The sequence below is a fragment of the Petaurus breviceps genome, unplaced genomic scaffold (assembly GCF_028583685.1).
Source record: "Petaurus breviceps papuanus isolate PSGF00001 unplaced genomic scaffold, PetGlider_PUasm1.0 90977, whole genome shotgun sequence".
Taxonomy (NCBI): domain Eukaryota; kingdom Metazoa; phylum Chordata; class Mammalia; order Diprotodontia; family Petauridae; genus Petaurus; species Petaurus breviceps.
This window is the reverse complement of record NW_027187391.1, coordinates 10325334-10343111: the sequence shown is the minus strand read 5'-3', so window position 1 is coordinate 10343111 and position 17778 is coordinate 10325334. Positions and strand designations below refer to the sequence as shown.

General features: G+C 36.8%; 1 protein-coding gene across 6 annotated transcripts in view; it reads right to left on the bottom strand.

The window, feature by feature from the left end:
* Nucleotides 1-1739: 1739 nt before the first annotated feature.
* Nucleotides 1740-17778, bottom strand: part of AHI1 (Abelson helper integration site 1) — a 259337-nt gene continuing 243298 nt past the window's right edge. For 5 of the 6 annotated variants that reach the window (XM_069077308.1, XM_069077310.1, XM_069077307.1 and 2 more), the window contains 2 exons: nucleotides 16432-16502; nucleotides 1740-3682 (listed from right to left, as the gene is read on the bottom strand). In XM_069077308.1, the coding sequence (XP_068933409.1) occupies nucleotides 3451-3682; nucleotides 16432-16502 (303 nt within the window). In that variant the 3' untranslated portion in view covers nucleotides 1740-3450. The remainder of the gene's footprint in view (nucleotides 3683-16431; nucleotides 16503-17778) is intronic. The other variant, XM_069077312.1, reaches the window with a different exon arrangement.

The following is a 17778-nucleotide window of genomic DNA, read 5'->3' as shown; positions in this document are numbered from 1 at the left end:
GTCTATCGGTAGAGCTGGTTCACTAGCCAACAGAGGCTTCTGATTGTCATTTTCCCTTGTGTTTCCATTATCCTTTATCTGACTGTGATTAGTTTGCTTTTGCCTCTTGAACCAAACATTACTACAAATGTCCTAGATGTACTTTAAAGTAATATGAGGGGCAAAAGATATGGCATAATTAAAGAAGAATGAAAGAGATGGGCTTTTCTCCTTTCTATTTTAGGTAGTTTTCTACAACTCCACAGAATCTCAAACAAGGGCAATAAGATTCTCTGAAGTTAATACAGTCAGAAGAAATAAAGGACTGAAGATGTATCAAAAATAGATGTGTAGGAAATTTACAGCTGTGTCCAGCCTTCTTCCATAAACAGATACTTCATTTTATTGAAATACTTGCAGCTTAAAGGTCAAGGTGCCCTAAATAGTCTTTCCTTATATATGTATTTCTACTCCCCTGATGCAAGCATAACCATGTCACTTGAAACGTTACTTTGGTTGTCACTGTTTCCATTACCATCAACAACAACAAAAACAAAATGTCCGTGATCTATAAGGCTGCTCAGACATGGTACCTACTCTCTGTGGTCAGTTAACATGGAAGCTATTAGTTTGTGTTTTTCAGAAAGTATTCATTAAAAAGGTGGAGGGGGGGAAGGGAAATATACTTTAGAGTTCTCTTTTCACTAAGAAATGTATTCACTAAGAATTTTTATTATGCCAGGAGTGTGCATAAACACTTAAGAAGATAAAAGAGCCCAGTTTTAGATCTAGAGGGAAGTTTTAATTTCATTAAGATCCAAGTAGGCAGTTATCAGCAGCAAAGATGTGGCTCCCCAAATTGAGAGAGTTTAAAATTTTTCCCATGAATTAAAAAACACCTTATCAGATCAAACATCTATAAAAAAATCTTGGATATACACATACTGTTATAGGCCACAGAATCCTGCTAAAGGTTTCCTCAATTTCCTTCCTTCTCAATCTTTTCAATTAATTTTTGAACACTCAATAGTCCAATAACCCTTAAATTTCAAATGATGCCATATCATGATAAAATTTGTTTGTACAATATAATTGTTTGTACAGTATACTCAGTGCTCCAGACTGAATTCCTAGACAGATGGGGTATCTGCATTTGATTTTTTCCCCTAAGATTACTGAAAAATAAAATCAAGGTTATTGATCTAATTATTAATTAAATAATTATGGAAGAGGATGGAAATGGCTAATAATGGCCATAATGATGGAATGGGTCAATGCACAGGATTTCCAAAGTCTATTATATTAGTGTTTTTAAAAAAAATTAATTTCACATTGTGAGATCTCTATGTCTTTTCTTTAATCTTATGGAATATTTCATTTTTTCACTCTTTGTAAAACACCTGATTTTATTCTTTAGTCAAACAAGAATCTTAAGAAAAGAAACTATTCAATACAACTTCATAGGGTCATGGAGCAAGAATTAGTAGGAAATTTAGTCCAACCTCATTTTACAGATGAGAAAATGGAGGTGCAGTAAGAGTCGGACAAATCAGAGTAGCCAAGTCAGGTCCTGAGACTCTAAAATCACCAATACTGGCTGTCTCCCTGGAAAACTCCAATACTGAACAAATCCTGCTCTTTATAAGAAGGCTTAACAATTGTGGCCCAAGTCATTGAGGAGCCATGGTTTGGAGGAGACTGGATAGAATGGTGCCAAAGCCTACCTTCTAAGCAGAGAACAAACAAACCAACAAAAGACATTATGAAAGTCAACATTTTTAGTGTGAAGATGAAACAAATATAAAATGTTTGTTGCTAAGAATATCTCTGGTGCCATATTTATTGCACTTCAAACGCACTCTCTTATCTTATTTCTCCCCTTAATTATCATTTGGATTGGTGCCTCAGAAGGCCTAGTTACTGCTATTCCCTTTTCTGGAAAGTGTGGCAAAGCTGTTTAATTCAGCTTCAGAGCCTTGAACATAATTGGAGCCTGCGTCTGCTAGCATGAAAAGGGGAGTTGTGCCTTTGATTAGGACCAACTCTCCATGGCGTTTAACTCAAATGTTATTTGTCTTTGGTAGACATAATACAAAATGCCATTTTACAGTACTTTTCAGCAGGAGTACAGTACATAAAGTTCTGAGAGCTTGGCAAATGCTCAGAGCTCTGTTAGTGGAGAGGCTGATGTCACTTGTCTCATTTTTAAACTTGTTAAATAGTCAAGAGTTGGTGTTAATTAAGAAAAAAAATCAGCAGAGTCACAACGGACAGCCTTCGATTGTGAACTGCCCCGAAATTCCGGGATGTAAAATTATTTTAAAATATCTAATGTGCTTATAGGGTAAATATATGAGAGAGCCTTTGGACCTGGATGGATCTAAGTTCTTTCTGAAATGTGCGTATGTGACAGCGAGAACAACACAATCTTTGCACAAAATCTTTGAACAGGCTTCAGCTCTGACAGCTGAGGCTTAGGAATGGTCAGAGCCACTCAGCGCTAAAGAAAAATGGCTTTGTTTTTAAAGAGTTCTGTAGAGCAGAGACATGTTTACCCACTTTCATGCTTTCCAAACATGTGCGGGGATCTGAGAGCTGAATGTGTTTACTAGATTAGATTGTATGTAGTGGTTTACGTCTGGGCAAATTTTACACCTCAATGCCCAGAACTGTTTTTCTCACTTCTTTGTTTCATGGAATCAATTGTCTGGTCTACCAAATAAGTTCTAATTATATATATATTTTTTGTACTTTTGCGGGGAGAACTGGGGTTAAAAATTTTCCTGGCAGACTCATTTTCTCAAGAAAAAGTCTGCTGGTAAAAAAAAATATATCAAGAGAAAAATGTTTAACTAGTTAATATTAAAAAAAAACCATCTAATGATATATTACTGAAACCATTACTCTTATAAGTAATAATGCAGTAAAATAATGAAAACAAAAATTGAGATAAAATTAATATCACTTGGCATATGTCTATATAGCCTTCATACACTTGAAAATGAAATATTTTCAGCAACTGAATGAGTCAAGAACATTATTGCAAGGTTGGCCAAAACAAATGGATGTTACAATTTTTTTAGTTTGTGTTTACAAAGTAAACATCTTCATTTAAAACAAATATAAAAAGGTAACACTCAAAAGTGCACATTTCCTTTAAATAGTTTTCTTGCTTTTAATTCCTTAGGAATTTCAAATACACAATTCTATAACATTATGTATTTATAAAAAAAAAAAAAAGTTAAATTCCAAAGTGGACTGATCACAGTCTCTGGTGCATCTTACAAATTGGCATATTACCCAAGTGCAAATCTATAGAATTATTAAATAACATTTACCCCTATCAATATAAATTGTGTTTTTTTTCCCTTTGTGGCTGGTGAATAGCAGTGATATTATTCTTTATTGATTCGCCAACTGGAACAATCCTGACGCAAGCACTAATAAGTACCAAGAGTTCGACCACCATTATTACACAGGCTTCAAACTGTCAGACTCCAAGGCCCCATTGATTTCCTTGGCCATCTTTGAAGGGATTACAGTTCTTTTGGGGCTCCTTTTTACTTCTGCTCTAAGAACAGGTCTGGATTCACCTTCTACATAAGCATTCACATCTGGAATTTCTGAAGGACGGAGAGCCATTTCAGTTAGTTTGGATACTGTCATCTCATTCTTCTGAAGCCTTTTTTTCTTTCTTACTTCTCTATTAGAGAGAAAGAGACATAAAATTAATAGATCCTTGGAGCTTGTCTTCCCAACTATCATAAAGCTGGGGCTTTGTTTCCTCAGGTAACAGCTGTTAAGAGAACTGGAAACCACTCCCTATGGGACCCAAAGAAGTTGGGCAAATAGGAAAACACCTGTCAATGGAATCTGCTAGAGTGATTTTCTAACATCCTTTCACAGTGCTGGTTTGTGTGTTTTGTATTGTATTGTACAATATACCCTGTGCATAGTAGGTGCCTAATTAATGTTGGCTATATTAACTTAGTTTTTAAAAGAACAAGCAGCTGTTTCAGTTCAGTTCAGAAAGGAATAAATGCAATAAAGACCAGTGTTCCTCAGACATAGGCACTACAGATGGCAGGTGCCTTGAGCCTCTTCTAAGAATCCAAGGCATCCATTCTCAACATATCTAATGCTTTATTCCCTGGGATAGGGGGGTGGGGTTTGATTTGGGGAGGGTGATAGGGGAGAAATAGCCAAGGCAGTAACTTGTACCAAATGTGATATTTAGGATTTTTTATGGAAAGCATATAAACCACCTTATATATTTTTGAACCCTTTCTTTGGCCTTCCATTGGGAAAGAATTTCCCTAGTCTTTGACTGTGTATACTTGTATAGCTGGTTTGACTATAATAAATGTCAAGTCAAAAAAATTTTTTTGCTGACAACTGCTGTGATAGTTGAACTTTGGGGACATCCAGACACAATTCAGATCATAAAATGAATCATTTAGATCAGAAAATCAAGGATTCCATATGGAAGGGGAGCTAGATGCTGCTTCTCTAGACAGTGTCTAGAATATTATTTAAATAATATATTTGAATTATATATATGTATACACACACACACAAGGGATATACAAAACTAATTAGCTGCCAAACATGTTACAGATTTATCAACCTTTCCCTGCTTGAAAGAACCAAAACCAAGTATTTCCAACCATACCCTTATTCTACTTTTAAAGAGTATTTCAGAAGTAAATTACACATATAATTCTTTGAATCTCAGATAGCCTTTGAATCTTGGATATTTGAAATAACCAAAGAAAGAGCGAAGTTGAGTTATATGCTTTAGTAGAGTGTTGGACTTGAATTCAGTAAGACCTGAGTTCAAATCCTGCCTCAGATTCATTCTAGATGTGTGATCCTAGGCAAGTCACTTAATTCCTCCCATTTTCAGTTTTACCATTTGCAAAATGGGGGAAGATAAATAAACAGCATCCACCTCGTAGATGTTATTGTTGTGTAGGTCAAATGACATAATATATGCAAGTTACCTTGCAAACCTTATGAAAGTGCTGAAAATTATCCTACTAAAGGGCTATCTGAGATTCAAAGAATTAGATGTATAATTTATTTCTGAAATACTCTTAAAAAGTGGAATAAGGGTATGGTTGGATATACTTGGTTTTGATTCTTTCAAGCAGGGAAAAGTTGATAAATCTGTATACAACATGTTGGGCAGCTAATTAGTTTTGTATATCCCTTGTATATATATGATTTATCGATATATTTAGCTATATCTAACTAGCTAGCTAGCAGCTAGGTGGTACAGTGGAGAGAGACCTGGGCCTGGGTGCAGGAAGAACTGAACTCATATCCAACCTCAGACACTTACTAGCTGTATGACCCTGGGCAACTCACTTAACCCCGTTTGCCTCAGTTTCCTCATCTGTAAAATGAGCTGGAGAAGGAAATGGCAAACTACTCCAATATCTTTGCCAATTGTGACCTAGTGGGGTCACAAAGAGTCAGACATGACTAAAAGTGACCAAAGAACAACAAGAAAACTAAGAGTGTTGGCATTAGGTGGAGTAGACCTGCACAACTTGGCTGTAGGGAGGGGCCAGAATTAAAATACACTAAACTTCTTTGGGTAGCAGATAGGTTAGACTGGAGAGAGACTGATGATGATGGGTTGCTATGGGTCACAAGACAAACAGTGTGCAGCGGGAACCCTATATTTTTCAAAAGTCACCTGAAATCCTCTGGTAGGCCACCAGTAGCCTGTGGGTCATATGTTGTACAGGCCTGAGGTAGAGCAATGTGGTGGAACTGTTGACATTTGTAGAGAAGTAATGGGCAGCTTTGGGATGTAGTGAAAAGAGGAAAATAGAAATGTCAATGAAATTGTAACATGAGGAACTAGGAAATAACCCCTTACAAGGTGCCTTCTATTTTGGACACATAGGTTAGAACTGGTATAAAGAGCCATCAGAAATGTTTCAAGATACATTTCAAGGATGATTCCTGAAAGTGCTTCTGACTGGCAAGTGCCCAGTGAAATGTTAGAGCTGTGGAAAGTAGGGGAAGTGGCATTCAGGAAGTATGTTGTAAGGGGCTTAAACACATTTTCCATTCATTCATGGCAAAAAGTTAACATATTAGGTAGGGGGTTTATATCTAAGACAAGATAAAATAAATAAGCCTGAAGATCAGTTTAGGGAAGGAGGGAAATATATAGGTAGAGTCTATGGAATTCTGGGTTCGGAGTTAAAATCCTTCCTCTGATTATACTTGCTAGCTTTATGACCACGGGCAAGTCACTTAACCTCCCCGGGGTCTCAGTTTCCTCATCTGTAAAATGAGGGCACTGGACTAGATGGTTCTAGATAAGTGATCTCAGGGACTGGCTTGCAAACCTAATTCTTGGCTTTCTCATCTGTATAATTAGAACAAAAACACCTGTAGTATCTACATCACTTAAACTCAGTAACCTCATGATCTTGATGAAATATAAGATAAAGGGGGAATGCTTAAATAAAAAGAAATGGCAAATAATATATGGGCATATTAAAAAAGCTGAAGTCAAAGAATGTTGGAAATTAGTGACCACAACTACTATTTAATAGCGATTATAAAATAGGAATTGTGGGGTTCAAATGAGATAATGTATATAAAGCATTTTGTGAACCTTAATACTCTACCTAAATGCCAACTATTATTATTATTGTAAAAGGAGCCCAAAGTGTGGAGATACTTCAAGTGAGAATGAGGCACCAGAGACTGGCATATATTCTGGCCTCAGTTCAGCTAGGCACATTAGTGCCTACAGAAGCTTGTTCTATGTATGCCACATATGTCACATGTGCTACTTCACCCTGGTGGTGGTGATGGGGTTGGTGTGGAGGGGTGGACTAGATGATCTGTTACTAAGGTCCCTTCCAACTCTACTATTTTAAGTAAAAATCTACCAATCTTTTTAAAGGAAAGTGTAGGTAAGAAGTATCTTGGAGGAAGAAGGCAAAACAAGACAAAGAAAAGTTTAAGGTAGGCAAAAAAAAAGGGAGAAAACAGAAAAAGAATAGAGAGAAAACTGCTAGAAATGAATGAGATGGATCCTGCACCCGCCAAAGATATAGGGCAAGTTAAGTTAACCCCGGGGAGAACTACATTGTGATGGGGAGGAAGTAGAGGGAGAGGCCAAGAGAACATTTCTAGTCAGGGAATCTAAGCAGTAATCACAATCCTAAAGAGAGCAGGAAAGATAAGAACTTTACAGGAAATGATTCAGACCTAGAAGAGGAAGTAACCCAGGGAAGAGAGACCATAACAGTGATCACGATCTTCCAAGGAATCGAAAGTGAGCAGAGCAAGCCCTTGTAAGACCCATTGCTTTCATTCATCAGTATAGGAAATACATAGCTGAAACACAGGCATATTTAATCCTAACAACCACAGGCTTCCATAAGAGGAGAGATGAGGTCAAGTAACTTTGATAGAGGAAGAAAATGATGGGATGGGATCTTATGAACCGAAGAAAGGAATTTTTAGTGTGATAAAACTCTCTAACTCCTATTGGTTAACTGGGGCAGAGATTCACACACACAAACCTAGGGGTGGGTTTAACCAAGACTCATAAATTATAAAGAGAACTAGGTGGAGTGACATGACAATGGATATGAAATATAGTGGTGGAAAAAATTAGACTCATTGACATATATTCTCCCTCCCCCACGTTCCCCACAAGAAAAGGAAAAGAAAAACTAAATGTTAGCTGGGCCTTAGAAAAACATACAAGGAAGAAAAGAGTAGAGAGGTAAGTTTCATTCATATCTTTGGAACATGTTTTAGATCAGAAAGAAATGAGAAAGGGACATATTATACCAACTTTTTGAAGTCTACCTACAAAAACCTGAATAATGGCAAATATTGACTGAAATGCAAGTCTTTCAGATCATTCACTGATAAAAAACCATAAATCATCTCAGGAAAACCTCCTGTAGAAGAGTATGGAAGTGAACTTGGTGTCAAAGAAGATATTAAAAGGATGGTTAGATGGATAATATGAGGGTGTTTTTTTCCTCTATCTAACTTGTTTGAGAGTGGTGGTAGACACAGAAAAATATCACGAAAAAGACACAGAGAAGCAAAAATTCAAGACATTAAAGGAAACTATAAAAATCAATCAAGAAGCAAAATGGAAAATATTATTAGGTGAGAGAAGACAAAGTTGAAATAAGATAACAAAAAAAAAGGTCTCCAGTAGATAATCAAAGGATATGAACAAAAATTTTTCAAAGGAAGTTTCAGACCTAGAAGAGGTCAAGGGAATGGAATGAAACCACAGATTTTCTTCATCTGAAAAATTAATTTCTAAGAATTAGTGAGGTTAAAGTCAAAGAGGGGATTTTTGTGGGTCCTCATATAAGGGAAGTGATGGGAGGTGAATATTTTGATAAACAGCTGAATGAAATGAAAAGGCACTGCATGAAAAGCATTTTAAACAAAGACAAAAAGTTTTTTGGAAACAAAAACTTTCTTCCAAAAAAGAAAATTACAAAGAATTTGTCAATGATCTTCCCATGGCCTATGAAATTATCAGCTATGTCACTACAGATCCCTTTTTTCTGCTCTGTCATCAATTCATCCGCCTGACTACCTTTCTCTTTGCTTTTACATTCTGCTTTTAGTCAGCTATGGGTTCCTCCCTTCCCTGGTTCCCCTCTGCCTGTTGCTGTTGAAATGTGACCCCATTTGGGGTTTTCTTGGCAGTCACTTCTTCCTCCAGCTCATTTTACAGATGAGGAAACTGAGGCAAACAGGGTTAAGCAACTTGCCCAGAGTCACAATGCTAGTAAGTTGTCTGAGGCTATATTTGAACTCGGGTCTTGCTGACTCCAGGCTCAGTATTTTATCCACTGCACTACTATTTGTAAACATAGTTGCCCTACGATATGTAAACAGATAAAATTTATTTCTTTGAAGCCTTCCCCTATTACTCAGATGCCCAAGGATCTTCCTGCTCTGAACACCTATTGTATTTATAAGCTACCTCATACCACTGTATAGTTCTATTGTTCCCTAATTGTTTTAGTTCTGTCTTCCCAACTAGACATTTCCAAGAGGTAGAAACACATCTTATATTTTATCTATATCCCTCATGGTACATACAGAAGTGAGCACACAGTGCTGACATAAAATGCCAACACAGTTGTAATTAATTACAACAAAATGTCCAAAGAGGATGAAGATCAGAAGTGAAAGCTAAAAGAACGAAAACATAACAAAAAGAAATGGAAAATTAACTTGCAAAAATAGGGAAAAAGCCAGAATGAAGAAAAACTGAATTTTTCCTCTTTCTTCATGAGAATGAAGGAGCTGGAAGGAAACTTATAGCTTGAGAAGTAGGAAAACTTAGCAGCTTAGTGGAAAAGCGGACCCAGGGCTGATGACTGATGATTTCACAAATACTATATGCAGACTGAGTAACCTCATCATCTTGATGAAATATGAGATAAAGAGGGAATGGCTAAATAAAAGAAATGGCAAATTATCTATATCATTTATATATATATATATATGTATATATATATGTGTGTGTTAAAAAGTGAAAGAAAAGTAAGCTAATGGCCACTACTGGTATTTAATAGAGATTTTACAATATTTACAGAGGCTTCAAAAGAAGGTTGGCAAGAGTGTCAGCCAGGATAATGCATGGGGAATGTTATACAGAGACAGAAAAAGGGCAAACAGATTAATAAGAAGAAATGCAAAAGGAGGGAGAGAAAGGTTGTATTCTAAGCCTCAGTTAGGAATATAGTCTTTGTTAGGACAAGCTCCTATAGATTGTGGCCTATTGTTGCTAGCATATCCTGGAATGTACATTTCTATCAGCCCCTTCCCCTTCCTCTCAGGAAAACACAATCTGACAGTCCTGAGTCCTTATTAAATGCTTATTGGATTGAACTGGGTTGTATCTAATCAAATTAGAAGACTTTTCTGTCAGTGAAAGGGTCATGTCAAGTTATCTTGACCAGGATCTATTCATGCCTGTGGACAAGCTTAGTATCTTCTTGATATTATAAATAATAAGGCATTTCAGTAAAACTACTGAAACATGCAAAGCTCTGCGATAAAAAAGTGATCAGTATCCTAAAAATAAACAAATAGAATTATTGATGAAATTAAGGTGGAAAGCAGCATGAAGTGTTTATAAAAGCTACTAATATAGAAAGTCAAGCAACCAACATGAAAATATCACAAACTTAAGGCAATGCTTTCACTTCTAAGTTAGAACAGCTCTCATCATTGTGTTGATCGAGATGGCAGCAAATGACCAAACTGGTGAAACAAGTGACTCCACTGACACCCTTGTAGTTCAGTGGGGCCACCATCTTGGGTTTTGAAGTAAGTGCATCTACTCTGCCATCAGGTCCTAGGCTAAGAGCAATGCCTCCAATTCATGTCATTGCTTCCAAGAAAGACAGCAAGAAAGATCACTGGCAAAAGACTTGGGTTTGAGACTGTGTTTGGATGTTTCCTAGCTATGTGGAAGTAAGACCTTAACCACTCTGAGCCCATTTTCTCAGCTGTAAGAGAAAATTACAGGGTAATAGTATTTATCTAGGCCAATCTAGTCATTTTAATTGAACGTGTATCTTGGAAGAAGGCCTAAAGACCTAAGCAAACTTGAGCTCTTATTTATGTTGTGTGAAAAAAAGTACATGGTAAACCTTAAAGAACTATACAAATGTAAATTATTTGTCTGTTTGGCACATTCAAAACTTGCTCAGAGCTCTTAGTAGAGCCAATAAGAATGGACGTTACTATTCTGACAGTTATTCAGGCAAAAGATCATAGAATTTAATTAAAATGGTCTTTAGTCATCACCTAGTTCATGCTCCACATTTTACAGATGGGGAAAAGGAGACTCAGAGAATGACTTGCTTAAAAGTTCACACAGACAGTGAGTAGTGGAGCAGGATTTGAATACAGATCTCCCAACTCTCACTTCTCTTACAAAAAGCTATTGTGCTGATTCTTTTCTAGCCTTTCCTCTGTTGTTTTTTTAAATAAATATATTTTTATTTATTTTATTAAATATTTCCTAATTACACTTTTACAAATTTGTCTCAGATCACTGTCTTGACCATAGCACTGTCTTTCGCAGTTGATGATCATTACAATATTGCTGTTGCTGTACAATGTTCTGGTTTTGCTCACTTCACATTGCATCAGTTCATACAAGACTTTCCAGGTTTTTCTGAAACTATCTTGTCATCATTTCTTATAAGCACAATAGTATTCCATAATAATCATATGGTAAATCTTGTTCATAAAAGATTTAGAACTGGAACAGACCTCAGGGGTTATCTAATCTAACCCCATTATTTTGTTTGCAAATTATTTCATGTATGTTAATCTTCTCTCCCAAAGTAGGTTATAAGTTTGAGATGTATTTCATGTTATTTTGCTCCTTTCGCCTTGTATAAGTCAGTTCTAAGCAGAGAACAGTTTTTCAATAAATGACATGATTATCATTTGGTCTTTGTGTGGCTTATGGAAACTACTCTTATTGTTTCCCAGTCATGACATGGTCCTTACTTGCTAAACAAAGTGGCTATATATGCTATTTTCTCTGAAATGGTAACCTCACATCTCATTCATAAGTGTGTGCAGTCTTTTTCATAACTTCTTAACATTTAGAATAGTTCTTTTTCCTTAAATCAGAAAAAAAACTGATTTTTTAAATAGCTATTTTACTCAAAATTTAAGAAATATTGCAACTACCTATTCTGGAGACTACCTTTTCACCATAAAAGACTCAGTTGTAGCTAAGGACTTTTAAAAGCCCTCACCTAAGTTCAATGTAAAAAGCCTTTTCAAGGCTGATGACATCAACATTTCACTGAGCTTAGGTCATGGCCTTTCTGGGACTCAGTTTTTTCATCTCTTAATGTGGGAAATGTGGACTAGATGGTTCTATGGTCTTTTCCAGCTCTAACACGCTATGAAGCTTTATTATCATTATTATCATTTTGCCAGTAGTTTGGAAGACTGTGCTGAGAAAACTTTTGCAATTTTTCAAAATATTTTATGTCAAGTGCAAAACAAACTGAAAATGACTAAAATAAAAGAATATAGAAAAATTAAAGGAAATCTGTAAAAAAAAATTTTGAGTTATAAAGAGGATCTTACATTTATGTACTTACTAACAACACAAAGGAAAACATGTGAAAACTCCCCAAGAGGTCTTCTAAAACACTAATAAAAGTACTTCTAAATAAGAGTCAACTATGTTAAACAGAAAATATGCTATAAATATTCTGGAAAGTTTTGAATAAAGAATTTGATTTTTCCCCTTAATGCAGCAATGCAGGGACTTTGTGATTTTATATTTTGACTATATCATTATTTCCATTTAATTCGATGTAAAAAGAAATAATGATTAGAAAAGCAGACATGAGAACTCAAAAAGCATAACCATATGGAGCAAACCTAATGGCATATCTGTGTTATCATACAGAGTTTTTTTTTAAGGTTTGTGTAATGAATAAAATTCTTAAGCTCTTAGGGAAGTTTTCTATTAGAAACTGTTATGGTCAAGTTCTGATGTTTAAAGAGGGGTAAACTCTCAGCTACTGAGATTGGCTCATTCCCTAAGTGTTCAAGGTAGCTGAAGTTTTACTGAATTGTTATAAGGATATAGGGCTTTATAAAGAGGACTAGATTTGACATTTATAAGACCCAGCTTTGAATCCTGGCTCTGAAACTTATTAGAAACCAAGGCAAGTCGCTTGACTTCTTTGGGCCACCACAATTCAATTAAAATCAACGAACATTTGTTAAGTGCCTACTATGTGTAAGACACTGTGCTAGGTACTGGGGAGATACAAGAACAAAAATCATATAGTCCTTGACTTCAAAGAGCTTACTGGGAGATATCAGATGTACAGATATGAGTAAAGCTAAGGATTTTGAACTTTGTCTTAACATAACTTGAAACTACTGATGATTTGGGAGTAGTAGAATTTCACCTCATCAGATCTGTATTTTAGGTCAATCAATTTGACAGCTATCTGGAGGATGTGATTGGAGTTGGGAGACTGGAGGAAGGAAGACTGAGTAGGAAATGACTAAAGAGGGAATGAATTTGGTTAGAGACTATGTAAATAGAAGAGAATAGACAGGAGGGACGTTGTGGAGGTAGAATGGAAAAGACTTGGCAATTTATTGGATATCTGAGGGGAAAAGGGAGAAAGAGTCAGAGATGATGCCAACATCATGAATCCAGGTGACTAGAAGGTGTTTATATGAGAGGAGAGAAGGAAACTGATATGGAGATATTTTATGGAGGCAAAATAAGTAAGAATCAGCAACTGACTGTATATAAAGATTGACGGTGAAGGATAATCCTAAACTTACAAACTTTAGTCAGTAGAAGGGCACAGGAACTCTTTTTTTTTGCCCTTTTTTTTGGAGGGCAATTGGGGTTAAGTGACTTGCCCAAGGTCACATGACTAGTTTTTGTGTTAAGTGTCTGAGGCCAAATTTGAACTCAGGTCCTCCTGACTCCAGGGGCATTGCTCTATTCACTACGCCACCTAGTCACCCCCAACACAGGAACTCTTAAAAAAGAAATAGTCTATTTTTCAGGAAGAACAAGCTTTTAAGGACTTTATAGTTTTGGATATCTGGGTGGCAATGAAGGAAGCAGTAAGTAATATGGGATTAGAGTTCAGGAGAGAGATTTGGGCTGGATATCTTGGAGCTATATGAATGCATGAATATGAGAGTTAGTATAACGCAGTGAACAAAGAACTAGGTCGGGAGGTAGGGTCACCTAGGTAAAACCTTGCCTCTGACACATACTGGCTGTCACCTTGGGCAACTTAATCCCTCGGTGCTCTTGGAAATTTTTCAAGACCATTAATGGCAGAGAAGGTTCTGACCTGCATTAGGGGAGGGGCTTTCCTCATTTTGGAGCTCCCCATCTCAGTGAAATTACAGGTTTAGTTCCTTCCCTTATCCCTGAATTTATATGGCACCTGAATCCATGGGGGCAGACTGGGAAGGGGAGTAAGGTATGAAATCAGCAAAAGAGAGAATTTAGAGAAAGAAGAGGGCCCAGCACAGAGCCCTGGGGTTCAACCACACTTAACAGACAGAAGAATTATGACCTGGCAAAGGAGATGGAGAAGGAATAGTTGTAGAACTAGGAGAAGTATCTCAAAAACCAAGGGAGGAGAGAGCATCCTGGAGCAGGAGATAGCTGATGATGTCAAAAGCTGAACAGAAGTCTAGTAAAATGACAACTGAGAAAAGGTAATTGGATTGAAAACCTTGGAGAGAGCAGTTTAAACTCAGGAGTGAATCATAAACCAGACTGCAGTGGGCTGACATGAATAAATGGAGGTGACGAGTTCTAGGTGTTTAGCTGTAAATGGGGGGAAAGATTGAGAAACTGAGGCCATGAATGTGTGAAGCAAAAGCTTGGATTGGGAGAACTGCATATATCTATTGGGAGTTTGATGAAGAGAGAATGAAAATGAGAGAGAAGGGATGTTTCAGGGACCAAGATCCTGAAGGAGACGGGAAATGGAATCAGGAACAGAAGGGGAGGGGTTAGCCCTCATTTATAAAATGGGGATTGTTGTTTCTGCTTCCTTTTGGAAGAGGACTAGTGACATTATGGGTGATGCTTTGACTTGTGTGTGCATTGAATTTAAGTGAGGCAGAGTTGCACGAAGTCATCTGCCTTACTTTCTCTTCCTAAGCCATCAAAGTCCAGTGACAAAACAAAGGTCAAGATGACTGGCAATAGCCCAGGAGGCAGTGGATGGCCTTGGTGTTTTCAATGCCTGACTAAATTCTAAGCTCTCCACAGTGCCTGTTTTACCTGTCTTTGTGGCTGTTGAAATAAATTGTTCTCATCCACTCATTCTGCTGGGGAAAGTCTTCATGTGCTTTGGGTAGACACCCTCCTAACTTGGGTTTGAGACCTCTTGGTTACCCTTGACTTGGTTTAGCCCTTCTGCCAAGATGGTTTACTGGGGTGCGGCTGCTGCACGTGCTACAGCTTCTTGGAACCAAAGGTAAGGGTTTGGTGAAACAGTGGACACCAGAGTTGGTTGAACAGCCCTGAAAAGTGCTCGGCAAACCCTCACATCAGAGGTGCCAGTCCTCCTGAATACCCCACACACCCACAAAATGGTCATAAGATGACTTGCACTGCTTAATTTACAGGGGTTTATGAGACTTGCACTTTACAAATATGAAAGTGATAGCATCATGTGCATATTCCCTACACTGAGGCAAAGCATAACTGCTCTTTCAGGGCATGAGCTTCCTGAATTCTTACGGTAGAAGACCCATCAACCCTCTGCAAACCTAGTGAGGAGCCTCTTAAAACTCAGCTAGGCTAGTCACATGAGGGCAAAGCTCAAGATTAGTGAGACCTCCCAGAGGCTTATGCTCCATGGGCATAGCCATCAGGAGCCTCTGGTTACCTCCATGGTGCCATCATCATCATCTACTCTATGTGAATTGATGGATAAATATCTTGCCTGTTATAATATTTAAAAAGTTATTTTATATTAGAGTTCCTTCCCTCCCTCCTACTGTCTTATTCTTCCCCTCTCCCCCTCATTCTCTGATTTCACTGGTATAGGGAACTACCAAAGAGAAAATCAGCTCTACCAATATAGACTGGCACATGACTTCTTTATACTATTCCATTCTATAATACTGTAGTATCATAATATTCAGTTTGACAAACATTTATTGAGTGCCTACTGCAGGTAAGGTAATTTGATAGAATTTTTTTAAAAAGATAACCCAGCTCTCTAGTTTTTTACTGAGGAAAGGGAGAGAAAAAAATGGGGTATAATCCCTATTCTCTTTTGTCCCTACAATTAAATTTAATTTTAAATTTTAAAATTAAATTTCAGCTGTGGAGGTCAGGGAATTAAATAAAATTAGAATGTTGAGTAAAGCTAGAAGGGTAGGTTGGAACCAATGGCAGAGTGCTTTAAATCCAGGCTACAGAATTTGTATCTCTATTGAAGAGGCAGGAGAGAACCACTGAAAGTTTTTGAGTTGGGGTGACCTGGTCAGATCTGGGAAATAGCCTCGAAGATTGCAGAAGGCATTGTTTTAGTGGAAACAAGTCATTGGGAATGTGAAGAGACTGACCAAAAATAATCAAGGATGTGTGCAGAATCATTGTTGAATGTGTAAGGGAAGGTGGGATAGGCTCAATATTAGGAAGGCAACAGGGAAGAGGTAATTTCATAACTCTTTATGTAATACACCCATCTTCACTGGACAATTAACATATTTTAGTTGATATATTGTTAAATTTGTCCATAAATAAATTATCTTAAATTTACCTCATAGCTCTAATGTCTTATTTAAACAAATCCCAGAAACTAAGAAATCATAATTGAAAAAAGACAATTCTTGAACGAATGCAGAACTAGCTTAGAAGGATCTGGCACTTACTGTATTGCAGGTGAATCTAAATGTGTGTCAGACAATTTAAGATCCTGGGACTTGCTGAGAACCTTTGACATCTGCAAAAGATGAAGAAGAAGAAAAAAAAAACTAGCAGTAAGGTAAAAAAGAAGGAAGATAATGAGGCCAACATTTGTATGCTGAAAACCCACGAGCTTCCTGAATGAGGAGAGAATATACCTCTTTTGAAAAAGAATGTCTATCAGCTATGATATGTTCACTCCTATGTGGTTAAAAACAAGGAAACAGTTCTCCAACTTGAAACACTCTTTATAAATAAAATCAATTTTCAGGTGTGTGGCCAAAGGAATAGGTCACAAATCTACTTGAATGAGTCTAGGGACACTGTACAGTGTATTAACTGAATTTAAATGGTAAATATTTCAAAATGTTTACTACAGTCAGATCTGGTGATCTCTCAATATTGTACTGTTTGATTAAAAACATTTTCAATTTATCATTCTCTTTGTAAAGTGGTAGATGGTATATTTTATGCAAGATTTCTCTTCTGATAAACATTTAAAAATATTTAGCAAAACTTAAGCCTCTGTGCAATACATTAGTAAATGGAAGAAATCAATTTATACTCCAGGAATAACCATTTCATGCTTTTCTCAGTTTCTTTCTTTACTTACATAGATTTGATGTGACTAATACATTGGCTACTTCTTACAAATTTCAATGTGTTCTATTTATATATTCAACACCTTTTAGAACATATTATTATTTCTATATTTTGTTCTTTAATGTAGGAATTAAACAATCAGAAAATTTCTTAGTCTCCATATAGTCCTGAATCTTTTATTCCTATTTCCCTAATTATTATTTGGATGTATTATTGATGTGCTTTATACTTCATGAAATCTAGATGGCTAGGTGGAACTCAACCTAGGAAAACTGACAACATTACTTAACTCAATCTGCAGATTTAATGCAATATCATTAAAGCATCAAAAAGAAACTTCATATGATAAGTTAACATTTATATGGAAGAACATATGACCCTAACATTAAAAGAAATTATGAGGGGGGAAGGAGAAAGAAGTGGACATTGTACCAGATCTCAAATTATACTAGAAATTATTCTGTCCTCTCTCTCTCTCTCTCTCTCTCTGTCTCTCTCTCTCTCTCTCTCTCTCTCTCTCTCTCTCTCTCTCTCTCTGTCTCTCTCTCTCTGTCTCTCTCTGTCTCTCTCCAGCATGTGATATCATTGGCTATTGACCACCATCTTCTCCTGGATTCTTTCTGCAGTCTGGGTTTTTGTGATACTGCTCTTCATTGGCTGTTCCTTTCCCTGTCTGGCTGCTCCTTCTTCATCTCTTTTGCTGGATCCTT